This window comes from Centruroides vittatus, unplaced genomic scaffold (assembly GCF_030686945.1).
Source record: "Centruroides vittatus isolate TY-2023 unplaced genomic scaffold, ASM3068694v2 contig_799, whole genome shotgun sequence".
Lineage (NCBI taxonomy): Eukaryota > Metazoa > Arthropoda > Arachnida > Scorpiones > Buthidae > Centruroides > Centruroides vittatus.
The window spans coordinates 3,065,103-3,076,066 of record NW_027122516.1 but is presented as its reverse complement, the minus strand read 5'-3'; the positions used below and the strand labels follow the sequence as shown (position 1 = coordinate 3,076,066).

The window sequence follows — 10,964 nt, the reverse complement described above, 5'->3', positions numbered from 1 at the left end:
CTTTTTTCCTTATCTCTAATAATCCCGAAAATACTAGGAAGATAAGGTTTTCCACTTTGAATATACTACATTTTTTCAATAAATTGACTTCTGTGATTTTTTTATTTAGTGAAATTGGACATTAGGTCAAGTTTAGCTTTTAAGTTAAACTTAGTTTATATATAATATATATATATATATATAAATGAAGCAGTAAATGCAAAAGATTTTGAGTTTTGAGAAATTGTGAACAAATGCATAAAGCTTAACTTAATTTTTTTTTTTTTGATAAAATTCAGTTGCATGTTTTTTCCTGTCCCTCCCATTTGAAGTTTACTAGTATATTGCTAATTATATATTAAGTTTCATCAACCTATTTAGTAGAAATACAATGCTCGATATTTGATGCCTTGTACTTTAATTTTCAAATTAGTAACTTGTTTTTAATAGCTTGCAATTTGCAAGTTTTAATTTTAGATCCTACTGTATATGAAGTATAGTAGTTTGCCAAACTTTGTTACTTTGCAATCTTTTTATGGAAGTTACACCATTTTTAGTGACGAAATAGGATATGTAAGGGTTCCCAAAATTTTCGGTTTTAAGATGGATGATCCATGTTATGGTATTTGCACGAAAAAGCAATAATGATCATTTAAGTTGTAGGAAAAATTCAGTTTGTAAAGGTGTTACATTTAAAATAGCCACGTGTAGAACCTATTAAAAGAACGTGAAATCTAAAATGAAAATTTGAGTTAAGCCACTTGTTACCTATTTTCGTGTTATTTTGTAATTTATATCTTGATTAGAAAAAGTTACTTAAATAAATCTGTTTAATTGAATTGTTCATAAATATAGGATTGAAAAACCTTGTCAAGTTACATCTTGAATTGCCTCGTAATCAAGCCATAGAAATTGCAAGCTTTCTCTCAGAGTCCAGAGAAAACTTACAGGAGTTAACTTCTGTAGGCTTCAAATGTTATTTTTACTAATGGAAAAGAAAATATATAAAACTAATTAAACATTCTGCATATTTCGTTAAAAAATGGCAGAACAAGTTTACTCAAGCTCTTGGCAGCCCTGCTTGAAATGACTGCAGTACATAGCCAATAAAATGATATACTATTACACTAAACAATTTTGTATTCTAAACTTGCACTTTTTAAAAATGATACAATATGAACTTGCAAAGCAAATATGGTAAGTTTCTTTTTATTCTTTCGTAATCCTAAAAATTTTATTTTTTTTTTATAGCTTTTTGTTATAAGTACTATAATTTGTATCCATAAATGATTATTGTAGATATGCTATTTAAAAAATTACATAGAGCAATGTTTTTATACCTTACAAACAGGGCTGTCAAGAACTGATGGGGCCTGGGTGCCGAGCAGTTTTTTTTGTTTCTTCACAGGTCCCTTTATGTAGTTTTTTGAGCAAATGAAATATACAGAATATTTTTTTTTTAATAAGGAGTCTTGAAGATTTTATTTTCTATTAGTACAAATAATGTTAATTTTATATGAGTAGGAACCATTACAGGTCCATAAATTTTTTTTGGATCTGGAGAAGAATTTCCATGCTTTCCCTCTTGACAGCCTTACTTTTGAAGCTTCAATAATTTGCACTATTAGACAAATCAGATTTAAATCTGATTTGTCTAATAGTGCAGAGTAAATTTAATTATAATTACTTGATACTACTATCCTATGTTTTTAATATAGCAGTATATCATGCATTCATAATAAATGGAAATTTTTTTGAATAGACAGTTACCCAAATAATGAACCAACCACAAGTGTTGTTTCTGATCTCTCTGATACACAATGAATCACAGGGTGTCTGGCTGACTGGAAAATTTGTATTTTCTGAAATGAATTGTTATAAATCTCGCTTTCATTAAATATTTTGCTGCATACAAGATTTTGTTGGATTTTTCTGAAAGTTGCTTATAGAATGATGATTTATATCTTCATTTTATGAAATCCGGAATTCTTGTTGACAGAATTGAACAGATATACAAATATTATCTGCCATTCATCTACGTGGGTTTTTTGCTAAAAATGTTTGTTTATTGCATTCAGTTAACTCATTTTTAAAACTTAACTGAATCTCCTCTTATTTTTAACACCCCTAATATTTATATTGATACTAAAACATTTCTAGTGGCAAAAGTGATTATGCAATCTTCCACCTTAACCCATTGGATTAACCCATTGAATGTACCCTTTGAACCCATTATCTTACTTCAAGAAGAGTTCAAACAAAATCCAGGATTTTGCAGATTAGTGGATTTTAGTTAGTGACTTTACATAATTCATGACGCCTTTAAAACAGGTAACAGAAATGCAAACTGGGAAGTAAACAAGTTTCTCTATAGGCTTTATAATTTGTTTAAATGATAGACTTGTAACATGAATGGATGTTCATCAAACTATGTCTGTGATTTTCGACCAGCGTGTCGCAAGAGGATCGTAGGTGTGTCACAAAAATTTTTGAAGATTATTAATTAAATAAATTATTTTTGAAAGGAGCCCAAAGAACAATAAGAGCACGTATCAAAAGTGAAAGCTCTAAATTGATTATATGAGTTTTTTTTATTGTTATAATAAACAGACATATTATACATAATGTAGTAAAAAATATATATTCATAACCTGGTGTTATGTGCATATGATTTTGCTTATTTCACTTAAAATAAAATTTTCTTTAAATCAAAAATGCATCTATAATTGTCCATATTTGGTTCAAATTATTTTAACTTAGAAATGGCAGGACATTAGGCAGGTTTCTAAAGTCAATTATTGTGCCACTTTTAAATGCAAATTAAGACAATGTTAATTTTCATTTACCTAAGAAAAGCAATTACTAATTTAAACAACTATTATTGTAACCTACTGCTATTTTAAGGAACAAGATGCTGTTTTATTCAATTCACAAAAAAGTAGACAAAAAGAATTAGGTTAAGTGGCAAGTATAGAATGTTTATGCAACTTTAAATCATGTGGTTTTTTTTTTCCCCACAGAAATTTAATTATAGGTTCAAGTGTGCCATGAGATAAAGGTTGAAAAACACTGCTATAGGTAACACATTAGTGTTGCCACCTTTTCAAAATTGCTGACCCGGACGGCAGGTTAGGTTTTTTTGAACAAAGTCCCTGACACATGTGCAATGTTACTGTATTTACTTGCATATAGGACGAGGTATGACTTTAACGATCAAAATAACGAAAATTAGATTTATTAATACATTTATAATTTATTTTGTTTAATCAGAAATAAAATATCAAATGCACACATTGTCCCACAAAATTACTGGCATTTTAAACTTTAAGGAAAAATCTTGTAAAATCGACAACATAATTTGTTCATGTAAAGCTGGACAATTGAGAACATTTTTTGCCAATTCTTAAGTCAAATTCACTCTTCGTCGATTACGCTTATGAGTTTCTCCGAATTCTGATTTCCAAATAATCATTGTTTTCACGTGGGAATGAATTAAAACATATCGGGCTCCCGTGTAATTTTGGAATTCAATTCAAAAGCTGTGCTTTTCCTATTGCTATTCATCTTTACTCCTGACAATACACAAGAACGATTCAAATGAACAGATAAAAATACTTTTGTTTTTAAATGTCAGAAGGTGAGAATCCGGTAAAAAATGCGAACACACAGTTGAAAAATTATTGTAAAAACGAAAAGAATCCTCCTTTCGCATGTATAGGACAACCTAGGTTTTTGAAGCAGTGAAAAATGAATGAAACCTCGTCTAATATGCAAGTTAAATACAGTATTTTACCATGCAAAGAATAACGTGCAGGCCAGTTCTAAACCAGTTAGGGACTTGTGTAGAAGCAACTTAAATTAAGAAATGAAATAACTTAGCTTTAAAGAGCTGAGAAGCAAAAAGAAAAAAACAAGGTCGTGAAGTCTTTTGCTGTTAAAATAAAGTAAATTTATAAAAATATTTTCTAGTACTTTGTTTCATCATAATTTCACAATTTCTAAGAAATTCTGGACAAAATTAATTGTTAACCTGGACAATGAATTAAAAACCAGACTGTCCGGGTGAAAACTGGACGGGTGGCAACACCATAGCACACATTCCAGTGAAGTTTTGTTTTTTCAATGGGTTGAGTTCAAAAGCTGCACAGAAAGCTTTAGATCAGGCATGGGCAAATGCGGCTTCGAGAACCGCATGTGGCTCTTCTTGAGTTACATGCAGCTCTTGCTGAAAGTGTTAATTTCTGTTTTTTATTATTATTTTTACAAATTTTATTTTTCATAATTTTGTGAAAATATGTTTATTAAAAAAATTCAATATTTGTTTTATATTATATTTATATTATATAATAAAATCGCTCGCCTTACCATACTATCCGCCACGACAGTACAGAACTGCGGCTCCCATGCATTTGCAAAACCTACATTTCGGCTCCCACTGAACTCTTGCTTGCCCACCCCTGCTTTAGATAAACAGTTTCTAAATTAAAAAAGCATGTTAAAGGTGCAAAAGCTGAAAAAATTAAACACACTATAAGTAGTAATGCTATAGCTAAGTCAATATTGGAAAATAAAAGTGAAGATAGAATGTAAGTTAGGATTTTTTTGAGTCTATAGCTTCTGACATTGAGCCATTCTTGTTGAAAGTTCCAAGGAACAAACCATTGGCACCATTTCTGCTTGAAGAAATAAGCACTCTTTTATAGAATATCCTGGGAAGATTCATAACCATAAAAGTTGTGTTGTTGATATCAGAGAGGAAATTTCTGTCAGTTTGTGAAACAAAGTATAAGTCAGATCATGATAAACTGGCTGACTTAACTGAATGTCAGATTTTCTTGCAAGAAGTGGCTGCAAAAATTCTAGAAAAAAGTCCTGCAAATATCACTGTAAAAAGTGGTTTCAATATTGATAGAGAGCTTTTGATAGAACATCTATAAGAACTATCTGTTGTTGTATTCCAAAGTAGTATATGATGCTGTTAGTGTTGCAGGTGACTATAGATAGATATCATGAGCAACTGGAAAGAAAATGATCAGAAAAAGCAATAATCAGAAAAAGAATACAAGATTGCTTAAGAGAGAGTAGCCATTAAGATTAAGGCCTTAGAAACAAAAAAGAAACCATCTTTTCTGTTTCTTCTCAGAGGTTTATCTGAAATAAATTGAGATTTGAGAATTGGAAGATGATTAAAGAAAAATTATATTAAATTATATAATTATATTTTTAAAGAGTACTTAAGATTTATACTTTTGTAAATCTAAGCTAATTCTTTAGCTAAAATTAGTGGAAAATAGTCGTGGACTACCACTGTGAGTAATCAAACATATGAGGCGAGTCCAGGAACAGAACTTGCCACGTAGTTCTGTTCTGTTGAGTTTGTTCTAAGTCAAACATGAAAAATAACATCAGGATATAATTCACGAGACAACAACTAAGTTTTATAAGATTTATGTAAAGGGTGATATTAATTAAAGAATAGGTGTTCAGAGCTCTCTGTAGAAAGAACTATTGGGCAAATCTCAATCAAATTTTGTATAATACTGAGTGTGCAGTTTCAATTTTTGGGAAAAAATTTTACTTGAAAATTTAACCACTAGAGTGAAATTTGGCACTTGATATCCTCTTAATGAATTCTGGATATAAAAGTAGATGCTGAACACGCTTCACAATTCTCTGACAGGTGGACAGTCATGCATACTTTACCTGATTGTGTATTACTTGTTATATATACTCTTTCAGTGATAAAACCAATGCCAGTGTGGCCAACCTGGCAACACTTACCGTGCCCCTAGATTTTGCCCTTTGTCTCCCAGTCAGCCATTCTGACCACGTGCATGGTACTGCTGACACTCTCTGTACTAGAGCTCCAAATAAATTTGTTTTACCTGTTAAATTCTGTGGTTATTTCATCTAGAACTCCAAAGTGGTGAGCCGGACGTGATCACAAGAACTTATTTACCCAATTCTGTGAGTAGTTAATTAGTTATATATTTCCGTCATGATGAAAAGCGAAGACCCCGTTGAGGTAGCATGTGTATCTGTGAAAATTCCACCATTTTGGAGAAAAAACGCTAGAGTATGGTTCACACAGGTGGAATCACAATTTGCTGTCTCTAATATCACAACAGAGGTTACGAAATACCATCATGTACTAGGATCGCTTGACTGTGAAATAGCCAAATTGGTCGCCGATCTAATATCCCAACCGTTGAAGAGCACACCCTGCATGGACCTAAAATCGCAATTAATTGACGAGTTCGAAGAATCCGAAAGTAGGAAGGCAAAAAAATTACTTTTAGAAATCAAGCTAGGAGACAAAAAGCCCTCGGCACTACTAAGAGAAATGCGGGCGCTGGCCGGTATGCAAGTAATGGACGAATTTCTTAGAACGCTCTTTCTACAGAGGTTGCCTAACAACGTGTGTTCAGTTGTAGTGACCAAACAAGACAGTCTCCATACCTTGGCCGCTATGGCTGACAAAATTATGAAGATAACCAGTCCCAATTCAGACATGTTCCACCAGTGATGCAACCGCACACCAGACAGATCGGCTCTCTTGCTTGGAGAAAGCTGTGTCAGAACTTGCCATGTCGATCCATGAGTTACGAGCACATTCCCCCTCATGCTCAGAGAGACGACGACGTTCTCCCAGTCCGAATCTACCGGGTTATAATGTTTGTTGGTATCACTTAAAATTCAAAGCTAATGCCAAGAAGTGCACCCCACCTTGTTCTTTTAAACGTGTCATCAAGGAAGCCTCGGGAAACGACTAAGCCCCGCTCTCTCTGCGACCCAGAGGGGCGGGGAGAAAACATCCAATCACTTATTTATTTTTGATACTACCACAGGTCACAGATTCCTGGTAGACTCGGGGGCAGACATCTCTGTATTACCTCCTACCACTCTAGAAAAATGACATATCAGTAATCGCCAACTCTACGCAGCTAATGGCTCCGTGATACCTACATATGGGGAGCTCCTCCTTAAACTTGATATTGGACTCTGACGAACATTTTGCTGGCCATTTACATTAGCAGACGTACAGCACCCTATTATAGGAGCGGACTTTCTAAGTCACTTCGGCCTTCTTGTGGATTTAAAGAATAGGTGCTTAAGAGATAATCTCACTCACCTGGCAACCCCAGGAACTACCACCACCACAAATCAGCAGACAGTGCTAATGGTATCACCTCAACAGAAGTATTCCAAGCTCCTCTTGGAGTTTCCTAACCTCCTGAAGGAACAACCTACATATCAGCAAGTTAGTGACCATAATGTCTACCATACAATCGTCACGACTGTAAGATTTGCCAACTTTCAAGGAGGTTACAATTAATCCCGTGTCAGGATGAGCCTAAGGGAACCCGTGCATGTGGGCGGTAGCAAAGGAGGCAAATGATAACAAGTGTTTACATGTCGAAAACCGTTTATTTGGACAAATTCATGCTTACATCGGTTAGATTGTTCCAAATCTCAGCGATCTTCAGAAACGTGAGAGTTCGGCTGGTTGATCTATTCAGTCCCGGGCGGACGAGAATGGCTGTTGGACGATGGCGACGAGCGGTGATACACTTAGATGTCCCTGGCGACGACACTACACACACCGTCGGTTTAATCTATAAGAGGCAGTCCGTAATTCCAATGTCAACTTTTTCGACCTTGAAGTCCCAGTTTTTATACGTTTTTCTCGTGTACTATCTACCTTGCGGATTGGTCCCTCGTCCCTTTCCTCGTTTCCCGATTGGTTTCCTCTTTGTTTTCAAGCGCAAAACGAGACCATGTCGGGTCACGGGAAAGATCCGATTCGAGGTGTCTATTTGACACCCTTTGTCGACTATACTCCAAGATTGTTGATAGAACCACAACACCTGCACTCATAACTTAATCCGTTGTTTATAATTGATGTCATTTTGGAATTCTAACGATCATGTGATATTTTTCTATCTCCAATTTTTCCCCTTTTCTGAAATTGTTTTCCTAAGTTGAAATTTTTCCTTTGAATACTTGTGTCAAACTTATACCTCTTTATGAGCGCGTGCGTCAGAGTTCTACTTTTGGATTGAACATTAACAGGTCATTTAACATGCGTTGACGTCGTCCCGAGACTCATTGTTTACATTTTTCATTACGTTGTTTTGATCAAGAGGTTTTTCTTTCCTCTCTCTCTCTCATATAATTTATCGTTATTTTTTTCACAACAGAATTCTGCATTTTTGCGATTTCGGACCTCGTCTGGGTCCTTACATGACAGGAGCTCCAGTCACCGCTAAGCCAAGACGACTTCCTCCTGATAAGCTCGCACAGGCAAAGTTGCTGGTCCAGCCCTCTACATCTTGTTCCAAAGAAGGACGGTTCATGGCGTCCTTGTGGGGACTACCGGGCCTTGAACGCTATCACTATACCAGACAGGTACCCGATACCCCACCTTCAAGATTTCAATTGCCAACTCAGAGGCAAATCCATCTTTTCTAAAATAGACTTGGTGCGGGAATTTTACCACATATCTGTGGCACCAGAGAATGTTCCAAAAACGGCTGTGATCACACCCTTTGGCTTATTTGAATTTTTAAAATTGCCATTTGGACTATGCGACGCTGCCCAGTCATTTCAAAGATATATTCACAATATTTTACGTGAATTAGACTTTGTCTACATATACCTTGATGACCTCATTGCATCTCGTTCAGAGGAGGAGCACGTATCCCATGTAAGAACACTGTTCACTAGACTCCACAGGCATGACATCAACATCAACCTGTCAAAGTGTGTTTTTGGTGTGCATGAGGTTTCTTTCCTGGGCTATAACGTCTCCCAAGCAAGAATTGTTCCCCTGCCCGGACGAGTTCAAACCATTTGAAACTTTCCACGCCCAGATACTATAGAACAGCTCTGAAAATTTTTAGGGCTGGTCAACTTTTATAGACATTCACTTCCCAACACGGCACGCACGCAACAAGCTCTTTTTGATTTGTGCAAAGATACCAGGAAAAGAGATAAACGAAAAGTGCAATGGACCCCAGAGTCAATCGCAGCCTATGAATGACTTAAAGAGGAACTAGCAGGTGCTTGCCTCTTGGCCCATCCCTCCACTGATCTTCCAATGATGTTGATGGTGGATGCATCAGATTTCGCAATAGGCGCAGCTCTTCAACAAAAGAATAGTTCCATTGTCGAACTTCTAGGCTTCTTTTCTAAAGCGCTAACCAAACCACAAGCCAACTATAGCACATATGACCGTGAACTTTTAGCAGCATATTCAGCAGTGCGATACTTCCGCCACGTTTTAGAAGGCAGGAATTTCACGATATATACTGATCATAAGCCCCTAACCTACGCATTCCAGCAACGTTCAGATAAGGCATCCCCTCGCCAACTCCGTCATTTAGACTACATTGGCCAATTTACCACAGATATCAGGTACATACCAAGGAAGGATAATGTAGCTGCAGATGTCTGCTCAAGAATTAGCTCTATTTTTCTCCCAACAGGAATACCCCTGGAAGATATTGCCACTGCACAAGCTGTGGACCAAGAGCTTGCTCAACTTCAACAATCACAAACATGTTCGCTGAAATTTCAAAAGGTTTGCCTTGATAACGGCATTGAAGTGACATGCGATATCTCAACAGGCAAACACAGGCCTTATGTACCTGAACAGTACCGCCGGCTAGTTTTTGACTCCCTACATGGGTTAGCACATCCGGGAATGAGAGGTTCAGTGGACCTGGTCAGCAAACGCTTTATTTGGCCATCAATAAGGAAAGATGTCATATTGTGGGCTAAAACCTGCATTCCTTGTCAGAGAGTCAAAGTAGGAAGACATACTAACAGTGCAGTGGGGACCTACAGCCAAGTCGATCGCCGTTTTTTTCACATCAATGTGGATATAGTGGGTCCCTTGCCATTTTGCCAAGGCTTTACCTATCTAGTCACAATCATAGACAGATTTTCACGTTGGCCACAAGCCACACTGGTGGCAGACATCTCAGCTGAGACTATAGCCAATGTAATCCTTTCTACATGGATTGCACGGTTTGGCATACCACGCATTATAACCACTGACAGGGGTCGCCAGTTTGAATGCCAACTTTTTGCTGATCTCACCAAAGCCCTGGGAATTAGCCACATTAAAACAACGGCATACTACCCAGCTGCAAATGGGAAAATTGAACGGTGGCATCGTCAGCTAAAGTCCTCGCTGAGAGCTCAACTGACTGATAACTGGGTTGCTAAACTCCCAACCATCCTCTTGGGGCTAAGATCCCATGTCATCCCCAACTACAACACTACAGCAGCAGAGATCACGTACGGCGAACCCATTGCACTGCCTTCTGACCTCCTCGTTGACCATGAGACTACTTCCACTAACAATTTTCCTACCTTGATCTGCAGGTTGAAGGATCATATGAGGTCGATCCGCCCGGTCAGAGATGTCCACCAATCGTCTAAGAATATATTTTTACACCCCGAGTTGATGAATGCCTCGCACGTCTTCATGCGCCATGATGCATCACGAAAACCATTACAACCAATCTACGACGGCCCTTTCCATGTCTTACGACGCTCAGAGAAACACTTTGACTTAGATACACCTCGTGGGAAACAAACTGTTTCAATTGACCGTCTCAAACCCGCCTTCTTTCTTAAAGATACAACCACTTCTCCACCATCCTCCAACAGTGACAATGGACCTGTGGATAGAAATGACCACCCGTCGGATGAGACCACACAAATCAAGGCACCTTGCCCACGGACAACTCGTTCTGGATGAACTGTACGTTTCCTTTCAAAGTTCCTGAGCGTTGTCACTGGGGAGGGAGTATGTGGCCAACCTGGCAACACTTACCGTGCCCCTAGATTTTGCCCTTTGTCTCTCGGTCAGCCATTCTGACCACATGCATGGTACTGCTGACACTCTCTGTACTAGAGCTCCAAATAAATTTGTTTTACCCGTTGAATTCTGTGGTTATTTCATCTAGAACCCC

At 37.1% G+C, this 10,964-nt stretch overlaps 1 protein-coding gene across 1 annotated transcript; it reads left to right on the top strand.

Annotated features, from left to right (window-relative positions):
- The first annotated feature begins 5,900 nt into the window (after positions 1 to 5,900).
- On the top strand, positions 5,901 to 6,823 carry LOC136981976 (uncharacterized). Its single transcript, XM_067278402.1, has 2 exons — positions 5,901 to 6,397; positions 6,489 to 6,823. The coding sequence occupies exons 1-2, from the start codon at positions 5,978 to 5,980 to the stop codon at positions 6,750 to 6,752; spliced, it is 684 nt and encodes a 227-aa protein (XP_067134503.1). The 5' UTR covers positions 5,901 to 5,977; the 3' UTR covers positions 6,753 to 6,823.
- The last annotated feature ends 4,141 nt before the right edge of the window (positions 6,824 to 10,964 follow it).